Consider the following 23346-nt stretch of genomic DNA (forward strand, 5'->3'; position numbering starts at 1 on the left):
AAAATTGGCAGATCTCTCAAGATAGCAGCGACACTGACATTTGTAAACAAGAGCACAACCACACCTCTGTCATGTCAGTGTATTAATGAGGGGACGAGAGGGGACGTCTACCGCAGTGGTCACTTGGTAACAGTTGGTCAGCACTATTTAGTCAGGAAAGAATATCAGTATTCTGCTCAATGTATTGCACCACAGTCAAAGGACATCTCACTAGTCTAGCTCCTATGAGATGAACTTGACTGCTCTATGAGAAAAGCACATCCCACAAATCAAAAATTACTTTTAGAAGAACTTCTAAGCCTTGAAATTCTATACCAAAACTTATCTGCTGAAATATCACGCAAGAATCCCTCAAGCATGTCGGGCTGTAATTAAAGCTAAAAGAATATTTGGATCCATGTAGGATTAAAACAAATTAAGAATATTTTAACTGGAACATCTACATTATAATTCTTGATGGGAAGAAATTAAACTTTCATTTTTACAGTTTTGGCTTGTAGTATAAGTGTTTCTTTATAAGTGGCTGGTGAGTGATAAGTGTCTGTGACTGTTTATGGCCAAAGTTGACTCAGCTACCGATCTTGGTTAAGTCACTGGTGCAATTAACCTTTCCATAGTCCACAGGTTGATTTGAGCTCTCCAGTGACATGCTGCTGATGTTTTACAGGTACTACAAACAAGCAACAGTAAGGCCATATAATACTACAAAAAAATGCCTGGGACACAGTCAGCAAAGCCAAATGTGATCATTCCCATCTCATCAAATCATTCTTTTTTTAATGTGTGTAGACATAGTGCATATCTATTCAGGTGCTGTTGTGGTTTGCTTCCCCACATAGGGCACATTTACAATCACATCACACATCAATTGCACTGCAGTTAATTTATCAGCTGAGCTGAGAGAATTCTGTTTGGGGCTGCAAAATTAAATCTTCCCTTTGAAATGCCCTGAGCGGATAACAGCTCTAAAGAAATGTTGCAATCATGTCTAATTACACTGAAAAGCGGGATTACAGGGAAAAACAGAGTAATACTTTTATCTCCCATGACACAACGGCTCCACTTCAGAGTACACTCAGAGTGGGCACGTTTTCCAGATGTGATAAATCTATGCAGAACAACTGGAAATGACTTTCCTTTCTCAGTTGTCTTTAGGGTTGGTTGTGTTTTTATTCAGAGAAAATCCACAGCATAGGAGGGTCAGCCTCCCCACTTGCTGTACAATCCTTAAATACTTTCTTTCAGTTATAATTCCCATTTTTATGGAAAAACACCAAAGCATGAAGCTTTTCAACTGATGCACAATGATGATGATATTAAAAGGGGCTATAGACCTTGTTTGCTCTGTAACTGTAACCCTGTAGCTTGTACTGTAATACTGAAAAATCATATTTCCTCATAGGGAGGCATGGCGTGTTTTGGGCAACATGTCAAACGAGCAAGCCATGAAGGAGTATGCTCAAGAAATTCAGTTAGTATATTGTTCATTACATTTGGACTTGCTGCCCTGTATTATATCGGAACTGCAGTAGATGTTCTCCCCACAGTAAAACTCCCACTCAGAAGCTCCATCCCTTCGCTGACACATAAGTGCTGCTGATCTGGACCCTGTAGCCCAGGACAGCTGCCTTCCACGCCGTACTGATGGTAAAGGGCAACAAGTATGAAGGGAAATTATTATGAGGTCAGTGAGCAGAAGATGGGTGATGACTCCAACAGTAAAGCATACAGTGACTCACTGGAGCACCTAGTATCCATAGAGGTATGGGTGGTGTGGAACACACCACTGTTCAGTATTATCAGAGGCTGTTTGGATTTTCTCTCATATGAATTTTGAGTCCTTGTTAGAGTCTCATAGGTTGATTGATAACATGCTCTCAAGCTGCCTCAATTTAAAAACAAGTGGCTTGAGATTTATGAATTTACTTGATTCCTTAGTGCTCATCTCTCACATAAAGGTCACTCAGGGTTAATACCCTGTACATTAGTACAGGTCTGAATGTGATGCTTGGCAGAATAAGAGGTTTGGGAGATGAAGCTCTTTTGACTTTTTGCGAGGCATAGAAAGAGGGAGGGAGAGAGTGATGTGTTTTGCAACTTTGCAGGATGTCAAAGCAATATAAATGAGAGCTTGTGACTTTCTCACCAGGGTTCAGGAGTTCCCAGGGCCTGTTTGGCAGGGCCAGAGATGGTTGGAGCCAAGAGGCAGGAGGAACAAGGGGGGAACAGAGAGGCTCAGTGTGAGAGTCAGGATGGAAAACCACAGGGAGCACCCTCTCTCCTCCCCAGGCCACTGGCATTTGGAATAGTCCAGCCTGACAGAGTCTCAGTAAGAAGAAGAGGGGGTTGACACTGTCAAGAACATTAGGAGAGCAACAGGCAGCCTTCCCATGTGGTATGTCCTCAGCCAGAAACCAAGGGTTCAATGTCTTATGTAGACAACAAAATGTCCAGTGTCAAATACAGTGTTTATTTGTATCCAGTTGGATTTAAATGAGCAATGTAGGTATTAACAGTACACTGTAAACTGTAGATGTTATTACTGTGATCTTAATTTCTAGTATACAATTGAGACACAGAGTAATCTGCTCACTGGGATTTAATCTGGGTTCACGATGTTAGTTTTTTCAGAGGTGAACATATAGCATAGGCTAGCCATCACATATTCCTCTCAAAATTGCATTTGTGTGTTTCTCATATTTACTGTGCCAGAATTCACAATATTCCAAGTAATAACCTTTGCCCTTGTTTCAGTACATACATTAATTTGGAATGACCTTATAACCTGTGATGATGATGTGACAGCAATGTGTTGCCATGGCATCAGGCAAAATGTGGAGATAGGGCCAGTGTGCAACGAGCATAAGGGGAACTTGCAGGTGACCACACAATTGTCAGGGCTACAGGACAACATGCAGAGCATGCTGTGGAGAATGAATGCGCTGAAGGCTTGGGGTACATCACAGGTGAGCGAGAAGGCAGGGCAGATGCTGAATTAGGCCATCTGCCCATGTGTATTCATCAGGACACAAATCACATGACCCTGCACTCATCTGTAACTCATATTATATAGCCAGTGTCAGAGCAGGACTCAGTACATGAATGGATACAAATGCTTCAAAATACTTTTTTTATAAATTAACAAAGACAAATACATGGGTAAATATGCATTTCAGGAGTACAGAATGAAGAACTTGTAAGGCTTAGCAAGCATGACTGGAAAAACAGGTCCCACAGTGACAATATGTCAACCTGGACATATGTATGCCACAGATAATGAAAGCATTAATAGGTGTTGTCACTAGAGGTTTCACTATTCAGAGGGGGCGGAGCCTCCAGCTGCTTGGCCAAGCCACTTCCCTGACAGGCAGTTTTGAAACTCCGATGGCATTTCTCAAGGAAATGGTGACCACAAAGACTCAGGCATTTTCAAAAAATACTAACCAAAATCCAGATTGGTACACTGTAAATTTAGCACATGCACTGAACATGAAAAGAGTATCCAGAGTTCAAGAAGACCACTGAGGTGGCAGGTCAGAAGAACAAAGAATTGATCACATACATGGGGCATACACTGATATATTTATAACATACATGGACCATTTCCATTATACGATGTATTGATGTTTATCAGTGCACCGTGGGCTGCTAACATGTAGCAGTATTTTACATATATGTTGCCAGCTGGATGGGCACACTCTGCCAAAGTACACACATATCAGCTTTAATTACTGGCTTAAGATCAATAGCCTACTACTACTTCTTGCCTTAGCCTCTAAGAAATTAGAATAAGGATCAGTGGTGCCTCACTTCTGGAAGAGATCTTTATACACCATCAAGAAACTTATACAAAATCAAAGCGTATCAGTTCTGTAGTGGGAGCAAGGGCATGATCATATTTTGTTGTTTTTCATCAGGTTACCACATCTTTTGTCAGCTAATGCCCAACAGCATACATTGGATCTTCATTTCATAATAAACCGTGTCATGTTCTTCCCAGATCAGAACTCAAGTGAGCCTCATACACACACACACACACACACACACACACACACACACACACACACACACACACACACACACACACACACACACACACACACATACACACACACACACACACACATATATCCCATGAGCCCAAGAATGACATCAATTTCAGTGGGAAAAAAAATGCAATACTGGGAACAGCAAAATAAAAAAAAAATAATAATAATTTTATATATATATATATATATATATATATAAATTGCAGTTTTTTTCCATTGAAACTGATGTCATTTTTGGGATCTTTTGGAGCCACTCATCCAACTTAGGGGTCATAGCTTATCACTACTGGGACAACCATGATGTTAACCTTCTAAATCCTCTTTTTTTCAAAATCCTAATTTTTCCAACTTCTCATATTCTTCCCTTTGGATCGACTACAAGAAAGCATATGACTAATATATATATATATATATATATATATATATATATATATATATATATAGTGTGTATTTCCTCTGGCAGGTTCTAGCTGAATGGTATCCTTAGATCATAGTCTAATATACTATCATAATGATTTCTTCCAAGGAAAGGAAGCACTATTGGAAGTCTGCAAAAGAGTGTGCACTACATACTACATTTGTCAGCCCTTTAATTAAAGATCCACGGACCCCTTTTTAAAATAATGAAAATGTTAGTATGACACTAGTGTTTTTTTAAGCATTCAGCAAATGTTCCATCAGAGAAACAAAACAGAAATATGAAAAGCTAACCAGCCTCAGGGTCTGATGAGTTTAATATCTCAATGAGCATGTTGATAAATGACTGAGAAATACTAATATTCCAATTTCAATAGTCCAATGAGCATGTTTGTTTGACAACTCTTGATCCATAATGAACTTTATTAAAGTGTTGACAGACTTGTAGCTGTTTTGTGTTCCTCGAGCAGAGCTGAATATTACGTTGTATATTACACGATTAGAATGGTGCAACTATACGAACCTAACGATTTAGTTTAATTCGTAAATTCTGGCAAAATCTATACCATTATGCTGACGTAAAGGTAGGGTTTAAAAAAACCGTTTTCTATCAGGATAAAATTATAGGTTTAGATAGAAACGGCTGTAAAATATCAATCTTGCATTGACTCTTGGAGCTTTTCTGTACTTAATGCATGTGTAACTTTCGTTGGGTAAAATTTACGTGAGCCTTCTGTAAGTCGCTCTGGACAAGGACTTCTGCCAAATACTGTAGCTAAATGTAAGCCTTACCTCACCAATGTGACCAGCCGTTTTACATCCGATAATTTATTCGATTTCCGAACAATATTTATAGGACACACGTTGGATATGTAAATTGTGTACACAAACTAGATTAACTTAATTAGAAAGAAATCACAGGTTCCTTGGGACTTTATATAGTTTATAGTCTTAAATAAGCTTTTTAAAAGTTCTATAGTTAAAGACTATTCCTAATGTTAACAGACGTATAGGCTAGAAAAAGAGAGTAAAGGGCTGTAATTTTTCAGTAGACTTTGTTTCATTTGTTTAATAGAATACAACACAAATTTGTAGTCGACATTCGATAACATTGTTTATAACCGCTGTTAACAGCGGTGTATTTACTTCGAGTAAAGCCGTTTGTAAAGTATATTGTGGTATTTTTTTTGTAAAGTAGTATATTTTATGCTGTTTTAAAGTAGACCGCAAAATGTCACTTGTTTTCACAATTAATAATATTTTTACAAAATCATCTTGGAGATAACACTTTCGTAATCACAGTTATAAACAATTGCATACATTTAGCACTTCACTCCGTGCGTTGTTCTTATTTTCACTAGCGCTTACGTTTTAATACGGAACTCATGAACTCTACTCATAATTCCTCACGGTAGGATTTGAATGAAGTACTATTAGAGTAGGATAGCGTGGGTTGTTGTTGCTAGCGAAGATACATTTATTCCTGTTTAATGGGAAGTGAATATAACGATGGGCGATGACAATCGAGAGGTTTTATCTGAATGGATAACGCAGCATCCCATGGTAAGATTTAACGGCGACTTAGACGTCTGATTAACCTACTCGTGTACCCACTTAAACCTAAGATAGCGTTAACAATTAGCATATATTGCGCTACTGAACAGTGAAGGAGGTGCCCGAGTTGAAACGGAAACCTAGCAGCCTAACCTAGGTGTTAATAGGTAGCTTAGCTAGCGACAACTTTGTTAATGACACAATACGACATAGCTAGCTACTGTTTTCCTGCTGGCTTTAGTCTGTGGTAATCCCTTTTAGTACCAAGAACTGATGCGCCTGGATGTAGGTGACAGTGCTCAAGTTTACGCCGCATTCCTAGTTTACTTGGATTTGACGGAAGGTGAGAGACAACGCAAATTACTGCAATAATGTGATCTTATTTACATAACGACAAGAATGTCACAACTACCTTGTGTTGTAGTTCGTAAATGGAAAGATGTGGTCGGAATACCTTGCCATGAACTGCAGGCGGTTCTGCTGAAAGGTCGCGAGAAAGAAGATGAGTCTGTTCACATGGTCTTCCCGTTGCCAGCGCAGAGAACTGTCAGCCATAAAGAGTAAGTAAATACACGGAAAGCTTTGATTCTAACATGTATTCTTTGATTATTAGTCTGTTATAGAGGAATATATCAGTTTCTAGTTTGTTGAATCAGTTACGTAACAGAAAAAAAAACCAACAAATTGTCAGTTCCATCTAAAAACCACTTATAAGAGAAATGGTGGACTATTTTTTAACTCGGTGGATTCCCTGCAATATAACAGCCACATGCAGCAATGCCTCTTTAAATTCACAACTTGCTCTTTGAAGTAAACCCCTCTTTGTTTCAGCTTCAGGTGTGTATTAGACAGAGGAAGCCCCATGCTTCTGTGTGCAGTTGCATCCGACTCCACTCTGGTGTACCAGAGACTGTGTGATGGCCTGCTGACCCCTGATCCTCCAGTGGACATAAAGGACCAGGGTCACCGACAGCACCGCAAGCGAAGACTCCAAACGTGAAGACGAATGAAATGGGCATTTTGAAAAATACACATGCTGTCTGCTGCGAATAGCATGGCCTGGCCTGAATTTGGTATAAACTAGCTCCCCTTAGAACTTTTATGAAGCACTGAAATTAGAGTGAAATTAGCTTTTAACAGTGACCTGGTGCACCTAGGGGAAAAGTGGAGCTCCTTCAAGACCATCAATACTTAATTCTAGCAATATTTTGGCCAAACACTAATGTGCACTTACATATGATAAAGCAAACAAAAACTGTTGAACCAGCTTTTTTCTTCTTCCAGTGATTACATTTTGATTGATATTGTCAGCTTACTCATACACTGGGCTGATGTTATTGCTTACAATGAGGAAGATATGAACCATAAATCGGAAAGCAAATGAGACCTTGAGTAGCAACAAGCGATACTTAACCATTGTTCTCTACAATGCCTTCTAGAAAATGAGTGTCAAACATTTGCCTCTTTGGGGTGTCCGTGTCACATCTACTTAGTTCCCCAGTGGAGCGGTACTCATTCCAGACGTCAGTGTGGAGCAGAGAAACTATACCACTGTCAACATACATTGCTTTTTGTCAGCTGGAATTTGTTTAGCCTATTCAAGACCAAAGCTCTAGCAGCTCACTGCAAGAGTTTCTTTAGAAATGAACTAAAGCTCACTTATACCCAAATGTCAATAATATTAATATCTAAATAATATGGCCAGTTACAATTTTCTAAGCAACTTGCATGTGTTTTTATGTTTATTAACTAATATTTGCCATTTAACATTTTATTTGATCCCTTTGTATAAGTGGAATACTGGAGAATACTACTGAAGAAATCAGTTTATCTGTGGCTTGATTTGCTGTTTTAGATGACACCATGCACAGCTAGGTGTGCTATTCGTTATAGCAACAAGACTTGTTTGGCAAGATATATAATCAGCCATTTCTACCACACGGATCTGTATGTATGGATTCCAGCAATTAGTCAGGGTGTGGTTTTAGCAAGGTTCAACAGTGAATTGATTGACTGTTTCTTGCAGCTTTCATAAGTAGCCAAATATTGATTTTCTATCTTCTATCAAAAGTTTTTCCGATTAAATCGGAATACCAATGACTGGTCTTTTAATTTACTTAGCAAAGATACTGTCCAACAGGGGGACCCAATTCTCACATATTTCAAAAGACTCACTGAAAAGAGGATGTGACTATTTCCCCACAAATGCATGTGTTAGTACTTGATGGTAATGTAAGAACAACAACAACAACAACAATAATTCATAAAAATAATTAAAAAAAAGTTCAGGTTCTTATTTGCATTTTCTCTTCCGATGAACAGAAATACAGTTGAACCTACATGAGCCTTTTACACAATCAAACCAAGTCATCAGACTAAGAATCTTATTTTTGAAATCCAGCAAACCTGTATTGTTTGATCATTTTACAGAATGTAAAAGTATGTTTTGTGTCATGAAACTACACAGTCCCATAATGATGCTTTATAACTGGTCCCTCTATACTTGGTTATGCTTGACACTATTGTTGTCATTCGACTTAAGTCAACATGACAGCACCTCCTTAAGTTCTAAAGTAACAATGCTTCTCTCAAACAAGGACATTCACTGAGAACTGCCTCTAACAATAAAAAAATAACAGCACAACCATCCTGAGCAGTGTTACACTTAAATCCAAAAGAAAGGGCTGAAATAGAAATTTGTGACACATAACAGACTCAAAAATACATGGGGGTGGGGGGTGGGGAATTCTGTCCACCTACTTTTTAAGGTCAAAATGTTAAACAAACCAAATGGTGTAGGACTTCCCGCAAAGAATGCCAACATCTAGGTCTCAGAAGTAACTAGTCCTTCTCAATTTCATTCGCACTCTCTTACTTTGTCATTCATGCCAACTCCCATTCATCTTTCTCTCTCGGTGCAGCAAAGACAGAAGATGTGCTAAGGTTCTGTAGACACTAAACAGGGAACAAAGTCACTTATTTCAACACACTGTTCATTCCATGTCCTCTTCAAAAGGTGAATGAAGTCCAGGACCTCCCTCTGGTTCTCTTGATTCCTGCTCGTCTGTGGGAAGCAGAAGGCTTACAGGCTTGTGTAGTGTAAGGCAGGGCACTGAAGTACAGTCCGACAGCGGTTCTCGCAGTGGAAATCCGGCACTCGTCCCAGTTCCCTTTCAATCTTTCCTTGCCAAAATGTCTTCCAGGGGGCCAGTTCTAGGGGCCCATTTGAGCACTAACCTGCAAGGCCACTGGCTGTGCTGCAGTAAATGTAAACAAAGGGAATAGGGGGTTAAAACTTTTTGTTTAAACAGAGGAGTTCTTTTAGGGAACTGGAAAGGAAAGGAGTCATCTCAGCAACGTTAGGGCAGGACTGGTTCTCCATTGGCCTGATCTCAACTGTGCCACGCTATGTCACATCTTCCTCTTCCGAGCAGTAGTCCCGTCCCTGGGAGAGTTAAAGGGGGGGAAAACAGCATATGAGCTTGGTGACTTCCTAAGGAGGGGGGTGCATGTGAGACCTGCCTTTGTACCACATGTGACCTCACCTTTTCAATCTTTTCATCCAGCATCCTGAAGAACTCCTGTTGGCTCTCTGAGGAGTGGATGCTACCAACAGCAAATAGAAAACCTTTAGTGTGCACAGGCTGAAATTATGAAACCTACAGTGGAACACCACGGGTGCATTCACACACATTCCCACTGAGCTTTTTTTTTTTTTGTTTTTTTTTTGCTGATGTGAGAAAAGAAACTCATGCAATGTAATCATAACAGACTGCTTAGTTCTCCTTTGTATATGCTCATACTGGCTCTCTAGCTAACTACCCAGTATTAGATTTTATCCTCAATAGTGAGGAAGAGACTGGTTTCCTTAATATCTCCAATCTGATGTTCTATTATAGCTCACTAATGAAACTAATCTTTCAAATGGAAATTCTGAGCCCTCCAAGCAGCTGTTTCTCTCTGTCATTGGTACGCTGATTAAACAAGGATTTTTAAGTGTGTCTGCGCTTTTCTGAAAAGTTTCGGCAGAAAGGGTGGATTACAGAGATCACATTATCTGTCTCTGATTTAGGTTCTCAACTTCCAAGGTACTCCACTCTGCCAAAAACACTGCGGAGAAGCCGCTTCCATAGGATCCCTTGTAAAGATGACAAAAGAAAAGAGAGGCACTACATATTAATGTAGTTTTAGAGTATATGAGTGCTGAGTGCAGCTTCAAACCTTACTCCCCACTCACCTTATCTTATTACTGTTACCACTGGCATCTTTGTGTTTGCCCTTATGGAACAATGTGTTCTTTTCCTGAAACACATGACGGACAACTAGAGTTCAGCATAAAAGCTGACACTCCCGTAAGTTTTAAGAATGTGACATGAAAACTGCCGTGTGCCTGTGCGCGCGTTACCAGGTTCTCCTGGTTGCGTGTGTTCGTTCGCTCCTCCTCTCCATGCACATATTTCACCTTCTCAAGTCCTTTCATTTTGTACTCATCTACACAAAAGAAGTATGAATGCCATAACTTTAATCAGCTGGCAACCCTGGGAGTCAGTCCCTGAAATAAATATTTCAGTGGTTTTCAACATTACTTTGATGTTCCATTAAGGCTAGTTAGTTTACTTTCTAACTAAAAAAAAAAAGATCAAAGGCAAAAGCTTATTATAGTTAAGCTACTGTTCTACAGGAAAACAGTTTTAACTGGCCTGTAATACCACAAAAGTGAAAGTTTTGTTACAGGTTCATTGCACTTGTATGACCTGTGGCCATGTATTATCAGCTCAGATGTTTGGGGAAGCTGATGTATATATGGCATTTTCCCGAACAAAAACGATATACCCATTCCTGCTGAGTACCATTTGCCCAAAACAATGATCTAAGCAAAGTGAATATTTTGTTAATTTTCAGAAACTCTATAATGCAGTCCCCTTTCTTTAGCCTTTTTCTAGAACTATCCTTAACAAAATTGATTTTTTATACTCACAAATAATATTCGATCCACATGTAAACATATTGGGCGAGTGTCAGACGCCCCTGGTCCAATCAATGTGTAACACTGCAGAAGGCGACCAACACTGACCAGACAAGGCTTCTCCGTTGCCGTAGGCCTTGCCCCGCCCCTCCTCATCGCCGGGGACAGCCGAAAGCTGCTTGGCCGAGGTGCAGCCCATCTCCTCACTCCCTGACCTTGTTTTCCAGCATGGCACTCTCTACCACAGCCGAGGAGAAAGACAGAGGGAAGTCAGAGCAGGGGAAAAAAAAAAAAAAAAAAAAGCACAGTGAATTGGCACTTGTTGTCTCCTCAAAGGAGCAGATTAAGCTTAAATGTTTTATTACAAAAGCTAATGCACAGGATGTTGCTGAACTTTGTTACTTTTGAAATAAGGTGGCTCAGGTTTAACACTGTCCAGAAATGCCCAAGCTAACACTTACACATGTTGCTAATAACCAAAGCATTGCTGATATATGTTTAACTACTAATTTACCTCTCCATGGTCCACTCCAGCATTAAACAATGGGTTCACTGTTTTTCATCCCAGGCAAAAATATGATGCAAGATGTTATATCACTTCCCTAAGCAGTATTATAAAGGGCCATGCTGATGCATCACTAAAATTTAAACTGTATCTTTTTAAAATTGTACGTTCCCATCATTTAGAATAATGCACAAGCTCACTTCACTAAGAAACTTGCCACTCCTCTGCAGTTCCTCACCGGTCCTACAGTCCACTGGGGTGAAGATGAAAGAGTCGTTTGAAATTGGGTAACCTATACCATAGTCACACATTCTTGTATGCTTTATGGGAAATGTATACAAACTAGATCAGGTTTTACTATATATGCTTTTCAGCAAATCGATTTTCCGGGCTAAAGTAGGAAATTTTGTTCAAAACTGACATCACTATTATTCAAAACGTTCTGAATAAACATATAATGCACAAAATACATCCGAGTTTCTAATTTAGAAAGGGGGTCCACCCAATGGACAGTGTTTAAGCCCACCGAGAATTTGCAGAGGTGACGTTATCAATACTGAAGTCATCAAACAAGACATACTGTTAAACTGTAAACGACAATACAACCATTTTAAACGGACTAGGTTGAAAAATAGCGAATCTTCCTTTAACTGCAGGGAGACGTGCATGATAGTACATATAGCAAGAGAATAAACGTGAAAAAATATACGAATATACGCCTTCGCGCGTAAAAATATGCCAAGCAGTTCTTTCAATTGCGCTTATAATGAGTATCGAAACATTTTGTGGGTTTTTTTTTTTGGACAACCCAAAATGTAGTGGGCTGCCCAGTACTCCAGTACTTATTTACTTTAAGACGTCAGTCCTTATACAAAGACAGGCTGAACCAGCGCTGGTCTACACAAATAATATTTCATACAATAAGAATCCTTATTTGTATGACAAGCTCGCACACAAGTTTGTTAGACAAGTAAAAAGTGCGAAGCTAGCCAACTACAGAAAAATCCACGGCAACTCGAGAACAGCTCGGCCAGCGGTGCCCATGATCCGTGTCATCGTGGCCCATCGGAAAGAGCGAAGAAGCCCAGATTGCAGGGGTAGACACACGCCTGCACCCAGATGTTCGCGACGATCAACACACACGAACCGCGACCGTAATGCTTGGTTAATTTAACGACTAAACATTCACGTGTTTAAAAACCCACTACAAATTGCTTTTTGTCAGCTAATAATAACCCACGGGCCTAGCTGGCTCCGAGCTAGATGAACGGAAAACGAAACAAAAACACTTGGCAGACAAGTGATCTGTGACCACCAAATATCTGCTAAATTCCCGCGATATACAGGAAGAGTGCTTGAACGTGTGATATGAATATACCAGGTAGCAATCCAACTTGCGTCCCTTGTGTAAGAAAGGCGTTGAACGATCGTAACACGGGAAAACAACAACGGAAAACTACAACAAAAAAAGCCTTTGGGGTGTAATGCCTCGAACACACTGAAATCAACACAGCACTGAAATCCCTGCGTTACATATATACAAAATATATTAAGTCTTACCTTTATGCACTCTAAGTTAATGAGTAATTTTGGACATTAGTTGCTAACAAGCACTTAAGTCGGACAAGCGGGAGCTTCTAGTATTCGCACAAAACTGTCGTCCGTGTCTCGCATGTGAATTCCAGCAGCAGACGTGAGTAAAGGAGCCATGAGTAATCGAGAGGAAGGAAGCCTAGTCGATAGGACAAAGACAACCAATGCCAATATTTCCGTATACATTTTTGGGGAACGGCAGCCTTGGTTTATCCCACGCCATATCTTCACTAAAACCGAGGGTTGTGAAATGCAATAATCTAGCTAATTATACGATGATCAGTAAGCAAAGTCGATGTTCCCGTAACCGCTACCACCGTGCTAGCCATTCAGCTAGCTTTAAACTACTAGTGTACCTTGACATACATATAGCTAACGCTAATTATCGTAAAACTCCATCGATTCGTAATATAAGCGTATTACAGGCGTAGTTACTTTAGATATGAATCCGTCTTATGTAAAGAACGATTGACAGCGTGAATGCAAAATACAACATAAAAAGGAAACTAGTTTGCTAGTTATTAGGCGAAGCAGAAAGGAACTTTTGGCGTGCAGGAGCGCCGGGGAGTGTGAATTGTGACCCAACCTCTCCATGACAGCTAGGCGCCTTCTTGTCATTTTTAAATGTCACTTTAAGGGGAACAAGTGTGGTTAGTTAGAAGCGACACAATAATGCTGTTGACCATGGATGTTAGCATATGATTGAGAAAGGGGTATGTTACTTGACTTTGTGTGAAACTGGATTTCTCAAAATGCTTGCATTTGCTTTTCGGGAGGACCTTGAAATAGAATTGAACAGAAAATATGGGGGAAATGCCTACAGTGTCACGTCCTTACCGTTTTATTGAATTTGTTAAGACCATTTAAAGTGCAGAACAAACTGATTATGCACCTGGTGTGTCATCTTTTGTTGTGAAAAGTGTTTACATATACATGCACTGACCACTGTAATGAAAAAAAAAGTCTAGCTTGTAAGTACACCTTATAAATGGATAGATGCATTGGTATAGCAGTAAAATGTCAAACACACTTAATAGACAGACCTAGTTACACGTCCCCCTATTACAAAGACACCTACAAAACATTACATCAAGTGCCTGAGATGGCAACCACCAGACAGAACACAGTAGGAGTTAAGGTGTGCATGATGTCAAGAACTTAAAAACCTAAAGACCTAAAAACATCAGAGTTTAATGTGTCAACAGATAAATTAGGGAGTAATACTGTAATTTGGTATAGGTATCTGTAACTAAACCTTGATTACTGTGGTAGAGGGTGTCTGACATATTGTACATTTTAACAGATGGACTACAATCAGTAACTACACAGTAACTAAAATGCACTTTATAAACATACATAGATTCAAAGCAGATGTTTTCAAAGACGTTATCAGTGAGTGTCTGATTTGGATTAAGATATCTGTCAGTCACAAAGAAAATCTGTTTGAGTGTTTTACGTATTGACTATTATGGAAGACTGTTAATGGACATTACACACCTTTCCTAACTGTGTGCTGTTTTCCTTAGACACATATATACAGAAAACCAAAAAGTCCTATATCGATGGCAGAGCTCCAAGGAACCTGGGCAGTATTAACACAGAGCTGCAGGATGTGCAAAGGATCATGGTTGCCAATATAGAGGAAGTGTTGCAAAGAGGAAAGACTCTGTTTGGTAACCAAAGGCTTAATTTCATTCGTTTTCAGAAACGTTTGCTGTTTAACTAAACATTTTGCACATTAAACAGGGTGTTATGTCAAGTTGGAGCAACCTTTTGCAGACATAGGTGTGTACGTTTACAGCCGAGTATATTAGTAAGTTTCCTTGCTGGGCCATGAAAAGGATGGAAGATATAGAGTTTGCCTTTCAGGACATGTAATCTATAGAATTATAGTGATGCTGAATGCACACTTTGAAATCGGTTGACTATGAATATGTTGTGGTGTATTTTGTATTAGGCCTTACATATTTTAATCCACCTGGGGGCGCTACTGCCAAACAGAGCTACTATACTTCTAGTAGAAGAAAGGAAGTGAGATGGAGTTAGTTACACTCACATCGGTGTTCTTCTATTACCTTTAAATATATAATTAAAAAATAAGTTTAATGAGTGATTACTCACACAGGTAAACATCTTAAAAAAAAAAAAAGTGCATTCAGCATTAATACAGTTCTCTTGGATTAGGGTAATCTAAAAGCCTTTGGCTTTCCAAATGGCTTTACTTCCTAGTATGAGAATTATGCTTATTGAGGATGAGGTCTGCCAAATAGTGAGCACGGCTAAACTTTTCTTTCCGTCATTTACCTGCAGCTTTGGATTCCAAAGCTACCACTCTGTCAAACCTCAAAGAAGTATGGCAGTAACACCAAGTACCTCAACATTCACTCCACCTACGCTAAAGTGGCCACCAGTGCAATCATTTTCCTCACACTTGTCATATATGCCTGCATCTGGTGGCTCTGAAAGACTCAGTCCACCCCTTTGGCTAAAAACTGCTCGAGCTGTGACTAATGATTAAGGCAGTAATTTCTGTGACTGTGCAGTCATTTTTAGGGCTGTGTGAATGTCCTGTTAGGGAAGGGCAGGGGGATAGAGTTACATGCAAGCAGAGTTCTGTGAATGTTTTCCCTTGTGAAATTCAGAATGTCACAACGTCCTTAGAAATTCGGATGACCTCTCTTCCCAAAGTTGCAGGATATTACAAAAAAAGTGGCCTTACTAGACTATGCAAAAAATGTACAGGTATTATGGCACATACATTATGGCATAAAAAGCACTAGTCATGTTTACAGAAAGTTCCTAAGAACTAGCTTATGCTAGTCAATTCTTTAGGTTTTTGTGTGGCACTAATAACAGAGAGGTTTATTTTAATATTATGTAGCAGGCAGCTGTTAGAGGAGCATTAAAGGGAAGAAAATTTACAGTAGGGAAATGGAAGATTGTTTACAAATTGTACAGTTCTTTAAAAACAAAAACAAACAAACCCACTCATTTCACAGATGTACCAAGGCTGTGTTTTCTTCATGTGCATGGAGATTGATGTCATGGTCAGATACATGTTTTATCAGCACAAATGTTCTGACAGATGATGGTGTTCTCGCCTGTCTTCCATATGCTGCCAAGTATTGCCTGAATTCTTCTTTGGCTCTTCTGAAGATGGGCTGCCCTTAATTCCACCCACTTTAAACCACAAGATCAAAGTCATCGCGCTGGGAGGGAAGGGGGTGGGGGAGACAAACCATGAGTTATGTGCTTAAATATTACCATCATAAATATAACCAATGTTGAAATCTGCCCATACATTTGTGCATCAGGTGAGAATATGCAAATAAGGGACAAAATGTCTAGCAAATGGCAAGGAGGAATGTCTACTGGCCCTATCAATCATATTCTTTATGCAGAGCTTTGGAGGAAGCAGTGAAGGGTAGGCCTGTATTTGGCTGTTGATTCTAAAATAGCTAGTTTCACTTTTCAACACTAGCAATTCCAAAATGGGGATCCTTAAATAGCCCTTCAATTGCCTACTAGACCTGATCTCCATAACATGATTATGGAGCACTGTTTGAATGAAACCGTTCTAGACCACAAAGCATTCTGCCCAAACACCTGCACAAAGATCCTCAGAGAAATCCCATTAGCAAGGCCCTTGTCTGCACTATGTCCTACCTCCTCATTGTAAGTCATGACATGTTGTTTGATCTTTGAGGAATCCACCCAGGTCACAAAGTCCTCCATATTCCTGTTTGTAGATGATGGAGTTATAATATGACCAAATAACACATTTCAATCAGAAATAATTGAGAATACAGCAATATTATAAATTCATAAGCAGACATTTGGGATTTGTTCACAGAAAAGCAAAGTTCAGACAAAAGACCCATGTCAGTGAGTGGGACTCCAGTATAGGCTATATCGCTATTACACCTGAGGCTAAATATTTAGCAAACTGTACTTTTCACAGTTGTTGAACTAAAACTCATAGCTGACCTTGTAACAATAAAGGCAGGATCAGTGATGATCTCTGGCCCAACACGAATATCTGGTGAAAAGTGAAGGACATGGAACAAATGCAGCAAAAAAGGCGTGTGGGGCAGGCTTTTCACCCCACACTCATCAATAACTGGTTATTAAGAGAGCTCCTTTTGCAAATATAACAGAATTTTGGGCTCCATCTGATATATTTTCATCATGTGTGTAGATCCAGGGATTCAGGTTTCCTTCATGACAGGAACAGTTAAATATAGCTTAGTTGGCAGTATGATGCCTTCTAGGTAGCTAAACAAAATAATCTGTCAAAAGTACCTGTGGTGACCAGACAGTTTTTTTTTCTCTTTTTACATGAAAGGCTGAATTAGTTTAAACTTCCAATATCCCAAGCCTTTCTAATTGGGACTTTTTCCTTCCTGGGGAGTTTTTCCTGCCCAGGAGCTTTTACCTTGCCCCTGTCACCATCATCTTACTCATCAGGGATCTGGCCCCATACATTTGTAAAAGCTGCTTTGAGACAATATGGGTTGTAAAAAGCACTACATATATTTGACTTGCCTTTGAAGCCTACAGTTCTATTCGTAACCCTAGTTAACATTATAACCCATGCTTGGTTATGCTCGGTCACCTAAGACATGAGACAGCTAAGATATCCTTGTGGAGGATACGTCCTTGTTCGATGAAAGTGATGGCAGTCTTCAGGTTCTGAGCCATCCGCAGCTTAAGCATAACTGAAGGCAGACGCCGCCTAGAGGTCAGATTAAACAGGCCAGGTTAAAGAGGTCAATGCTCCAAGCAAAATAAAAATCAACAGTTTGAGAATTCAATGCATAATAAAACAAATCTGCAGTTCTATAATGACAAGCCCATGATGATGCATGAAACTGAAAAATGTATTTTCCACATTAATGCATGGATTTTATAGCTATGACTCTGCATCAAAGTGAGCTTGCATGCACTCAATAATCCGATCATCCTTGAATTTCTGCAGATGTCTGATTATTAGTGCGCTCATGAAAAATCTGCTTTCTTGCCATTATAAAATTACTGCAGGCATGTAAACACATTTATAGATGCTACTCCATTTCCATAAAGAACTGTACAAAAGGTGTAGTCACTTACCTACAGAAAGAAGATGCATTGACTTCATTTGCAAGAGAGAGACTCTGTTTGGTTGGGATCAAGCCAACGCTGTAGCTGTTAAAATAAGAGATTTTTTTTTCCCTTCCTCTAGTCCCAAAATGTTGCAATGAACGTCACGTTAATTTATATATGGCATGATAAAACCCAGTGGGATTCAGCAACCTTCTGGCATACCGCACTTGTGTGAAGGCACAGATGAGCCTTGTTCTCAAACTTACAGTTTTTCCAGGAGCTGAGAGGTGCTTTGAGCTCTGAAGCCATCCTTCTCATCCAAGTCGCGTATTTTTTGTGCCACTTCTCTAATGTTGCGACTTAGCTTGTTGTACCTCAAGAAACAATGGAGTATGAAATGACAATCTTGCACAAGCGTATAAAATGTGTCATTTTTGGAGGCAAATCATTAAACCCCCAAACACTGAACCGTCGGCTTGAAAACAATGTTGAGGCTCCTAATCCCAGCAGTCCCCCTGTTCCGGCCCTTATGCATTTCGTGAGAGGATGGCTGGAATTAGGAGCATCTGTTAGGCATGAAGGACAATCAGGTGGTGCCTTTGTTTCCATAAATGTCACCTCAAAAGCTATTTAAATGGGCACAGTGAAAATGAAGTGATCAAATGAGAGTAAGGTTTCCCTCAAATCCATTTAGTTTAATTAAATAATCCTGGATGTCTTTTCACTTCTGCCATATAGTTTTATGGCCATTTATGTAGGAATTTTTATATATTAAGAGATGAGCAATAAATTCAGGTAACCCCAAGTTCTGTAGCATAGCCACAACTGTTGGCATCTTGATGATCAATGGGAATATAAATACATGTACATCCAAGTTTAAATATTTAAAATTCACAGACACCAATTTTCTTAGGTCATGTATTCTTTAAGAAATATTTGCATTTATTAAAGTTAAGGTTTAAGTTGCTGACATTTGGTCTTATACATTTTGATAAGCTTAGTGAAATGTGCTGCCCATTTAAATTAACTTATAAACGAAGCAAAGATGGGAAATTAAACGAATAAAATCATACTTGAGTTACAGTGTATAATGGCTAGTTGTTCTGTGCTGGTTAAAACTAGAAAAAAAAGACCAAATGCTAGAATTCTCACATCTCCCAAGCACACTGCACATACAACACCTGTCCTCCAGCAACTGCACTGTCTTCATCTCTAGGAGAAAAAAAATTTCAACTTCTAACCTCCAAAGATCTGCATGTTCTGAGTCCTGTCCAACCTTCTGAACTTATTTTCCCATACCGTCCCTCTCGTAAATTTAGATGTTATGACCCTGGACTTCTTATTGTTCCCAAACTCGATTCTCATCCATGGGTGGGAGATCCTTCCGTGCGGTTGCTCCCAAACTTTGGAACTCTCTACCACTCTCCGTGACTTGCTAGTCATCGTCTTCTTTCAAATCTCATCTTAAAACTTTCCCCTTTATTTAGCTTTTCGTTGTTTTTCTCCCAGCGTAAAGTGTCCTTCGGTTTATGATATAAGTCGTACTTTTTATTAATCATTTACTGACGTTAGTAAAATGTTAAGATTTTTTTACACTCAACACTGAAACTGCTCAGCTAATTGCACAGCTAACCACGGGCAATAAGATAGCCAAGCTAACGCTACTTACTTAGTGTAGTCTTCTCTCTTTTCAATGTGGTACTTCCGTAATACTTTTACCTCGTGTAGATTGTTGTCAACTTCCCAATTAATGAAATCTACTTTCCTCAAGAGCTTCTGCTCATGAAACTTTAATTTACGAACCATTTTACAATTGAAATTTCACTCTGCTTAAGGTCAACTTCCTCAAACCATGCTTAGGTTTTTTTTGGTCCTTACACAGCGGAAGCACGTGACTCACTGCGGAACTACGCCAGCCCTCTTAGGCCCCATATACTGAAACATTGCCCTCTAGAGCCTCGGATGGGCGCAGACCCATCTCACTTTAATCCATGTTAACTGAATTTGCAAAAAAACTTGTGTTTTCCGTTCCAAAAACCGAGTTAATAATGAGTGTAGATTACATGCTAGGGCAGCGTAAGTTGTGAATCTTATCTGCTTTTTAGCAGTGATGGACATTGTGAGTTATTTGTATCAATCGGCTGATCTTACTAATAAGTTATTCATTTCAATTGCTGGTCTCCTCTGTCAAAATAATAGGTTGTTGTGCAGCATTGCAGGATGCAACGCATTTGCAAACGACACGTCACCTTTGGAATATCTTAAATTCCGGTTTAAAGTCACAGATGATTGGATGAAAATTATGCCGTTGCCTTCCATGTTAATATAAACCAGACTGTTCACCGCTTTTGGATTGAGGATGGCATGGTCTGCTTTCCTTTATGTCACCTTACTTTGTCCTGCTTTTTCTAGTCCAATGTATGACGAGACCCAGGATCAAGGCTAGAATGTGTGGTGTGCCCACTGCAGACACCTTGTAGGCCATACCACACACAAGGTACGTTTCTATCGACCTTCTGCGCACGTTGCCAGCGATACAACGATTAGGATTTTATTTTGCTGTTCAGAATCTTTTTTCCATCAAATTGACTATTAACGATAAAATGCGTTGTGTGATATCATTTCCTGAAGGCAAAAACCCACCCCAAACTTGTAGCACAAGTTTTGGTTTGCCAAGTTTTTATCTCTAAATTGAACGTCGCAAATTGTATACGTTGGGTATACATAACTCTCTCATAACAACCGATAAGGGTCTCAAGATTAAATGGACAGACTCAGACAGCTGCTAAGTATTGGCCAGTGAATATGCCATCTTTCACACACACACACACACACACACACACACACACACACGCTGCTTTCTCCTCCTTGAACCACTTTCTTGCTCTTCACACATACACCTCAAGCCTATCAATGCCTTCCTTTTGCTACTAATGGACTAGAGCTTCTCTGACTACCATTGACTATGGTCTCCTGATTTAGGGTTGCGCTCAGAGTCGGTATAGAGAACGAACAGGACAGAGAGAGGAGGCCGCTCAACTGGGGAGGAGCAAGAGGCTCTGCAACTTAACAATTAGTACAATTATTAATATCCAAATGAGGGAAGCTAAATGAATCTATTGAGATGAATGGCTGTAAACTTAAATTACTACTTCTAACAGGATGTTAATCTAAAAAAACCCCAAATAAACAGATTGTGTTGATTAAACTTTAAATCATTAGGTAATTACTTGGGAACTATACATAAAGGAACAAATGGTTTTGATTCAACTGTGCAATTCCTTCTACAGAATTATAGCGATATTTGAACATTTGCCATTTACTGTGCAGAATGTGCCATGGACTTTCTTGGCCATCTATCTGTAAGTGCTGAAAAGTGACAGCATTCATTTCCCATCAAGAAGTGACAGTTATTTCGATGAACACTGGTCCAAGACCAGGTATACATTATTTACATTTATTGTAAGAGCTTGTGTGAAGGAAATCCTGTCACAGGACATGACATTAATGCTTAAAATTTGTTTTTCCCCCCTGATGAAATGTGTTTCCAGTGCAGAGTTTTGGAAAATCTCAGGCATCAACAAAAATGTAGTTGCTGAAGTTGAAGAGAAGAACATATTGTCGATATCTATAGAATTTTACAGTTTCCATTTATGTTGCCTATATTGAAAAACATTTTTTGTCAGCACCTCAAAATCTGAGGTTATGGTGGGAAAAGGATGGCATATGTTCTCCAGGTAGAGGGTGAGAACCTCCCTTATCTGTTTTATTCACAAGCAACAGGAAGCAAGATCGTGAGCTCAAAGATGGGTTAGGTTCAGCCGTATATGGGACTGTATGGAGAAGAGGGAGCTGAGCTAAAAAAGCTAAAAGCTAAAATATAATGAAAAAAAAAAATAAAGCTCCTCTTTACCCATATCTATCTCCCCACTTTCACCTATTGTCATGAACCCTGGGTAATGACAGAAAGAATGAGAGTGCAGATATAAGCTACCAAAATTAGCTTTCTCTGCTGGGTTTTGGGGCTCACTCTCCATGATGTGGTGAGCAGCTTAGCTATATGGGAAAAGCTCAGAGTAGAGCTGCTGCTCCTCTACGTTGCGAGGTACCAATTGAGCTGGCTTGGGTGCTATCTCCCTGCTGGAGGGGTTACACCTCACTGCTGGCCAGGGAACTCCTGGGGATCCCCCAAGAGGAGCTGAGGACAGAAACTATAGGCTCTTTTGCTAAACCTATAACCACTGCCATGCTGAAATGGATTAAGCATAGAAAAAGATGAAGGATGATAGATGGAAGTATCCTGTCTTTTTATATAGTGTTTTACATTTTATATATATATATATATATCTCTATCTATCTCTATATCATTATCATAACTTGATACCGTGTCTCCTTTAATTGCTTTTTTTTTTTTTAGAACTAGAAATGCAACATAGACAAGCTTTATGATCATGACGCAAAATTATAGGCTTATAAAAAAATGTAGGGAAACTAGTTTTCTTGCTAAAGGTTTTGGAATACAGCAATACAAAAACAAATATGTAAAATCTGTTTACATAATGTAAAAGCCAATGCCTTCAGCTATATTCTGATGAACAAAAATGAGTGTCATGCATCACCACAGAAACTTACCTCTTAGAAACTGGGAGCAAACATCTCTGCGATTTTGAATTTCTCTCTGTAGCCTGTTTAAGAAGCAGTTTTACAGCCATCATAAGAAGTCATTTTCAGTCTTACACTAAACATTCTATGCTAAATGAAAAGTCAAATAAAAAAAGAGTGTGTGGCTAGCTACGCAGCATGCCCTACAGGTTTGTCTGCATTTATTACACTGTAACCTACACTCTAATATTGTCACCTACATAAAATTATAAGGTAAGGTTACAGCTTGCATTTGTGAATATAATGTTTAAGATTCACAGAAATCTGAATGAGCTGTAGAACTAGTACGAAAAGAGCTTGAGACCAGGTAGTTAATGCTATAATGTTCTCATTTGAAACACACACACACAAAACCCCTCAAAACAGCCACACGCAAACAGCCTGTTAATATCATACATCAAAGCTTCAAACTCATTATTAATAGTCCATTAAGGGCTCACGGGATCGTCTTTTCGTGTGTGTGTGCGCGCGTGCGTGCGAGAGTTAATCACCCCACAAGGTAGAAATTCCTGTGCTCT

General features: G+C 39.4%; 3 protein-coding genes across 6 annotated transcripts; 1 reads left to right on the forward strand and 2 right to left on the reverse strand.

Moving 5' to 3' along the window:
* Positions 1-5885: 5885 nt before the first annotated feature.
* On the forward strand, positions 5886-8117 carry tsen15 (TSEN15 tRNA splicing endonuclease subunit). The gene is made up of 4 exons (XM_026998336.3): positions 5886-6029; positions 6282-6363; positions 6445-6580; positions 6852-8117. Exons 1-4 carry the CDS (start codon positions 5976-5978, stop codon positions 7018-7020), a joined length of 441 nt encoding a protein of 146 aa, XP_026854137.1. The 5' UTR covers positions 5886-5975; the 3' UTR covers positions 7021-8117.
* A 163-nt stretch (positions 8118-8280) lies between these two features.
* zgc:55943 (uncharacterized protein C1orf21 homolog) lies at positions 8281-13398 on the reverse strand. Of its 4 annotated transcripts, XM_026998337.3 has the most exons (8): positions 13052-13397; positions 11692-11744; positions 11501-11538; positions 11095-11224; positions 10426-10511; positions 10258-10322; positions 9566-9626; positions 8281-9465 (listed from the first exon to the last, which is right to left on the reverse strand). In XM_026998337.3, coding segments are annotated over exons 2-8 (420 nt in total). In that variant the 5' UTR covers positions 11693-11744; positions 13052-13397; the 3' UTR covers positions 8281-9426. The 4 variants fall into 4 exon arrangements, with proteins under 4 accessions (XP_026854138.1, XP_026854140.1, XP_081559476.1 ...); XM_026998339.3 differs by lacking the exon at positions 11501-11538 and having other exon boundaries at positions 13052-13398; XM_081703350.1 differs by lacking the exon at positions 11692-11744.
* A 511-nt stretch (positions 13399-13909) lies between these two features.
* Positions 13910-20049, reverse strand: imp3 (IMP U3 small nucleolar ribonucleoprotein 3). Its single transcript, XM_026998370.3, has 7 exons — positions 19836-20049; positions 18433-18540; positions 18194-18268; positions 17740-17819; positions 17072-17123; positions 16751-16823; positions 13910-16293 (listed from the first exon to the last, which is right to left on the reverse strand). The coding sequence occupies exons 1-7, from the start codon at positions 19970-19972 to the stop codon at positions 16267-16269; spliced, it is 552 nt and encodes a 183-aa protein (XP_026854171.1). The 5' UTR covers positions 19973-20049; the 3' UTR covers positions 13910-16266.
* Between the last annotated feature and the right edge of the window lie 3297 nt (positions 20050-23346).

The sequence above is a fragment of the Electrophorus electricus genome, chromosome 20 (genome assembly GCF_041902795.1).
Source record: "Electrophorus electricus isolate QZ-2024a chromosome 20, ASM4190279v1, whole genome shotgun sequence".
Taxonomy (NCBI): domain Eukaryota; kingdom Metazoa; phylum Chordata; class Actinopteri; order Gymnotiformes; family Gymnotidae; genus Electrophorus; species Electrophorus electricus.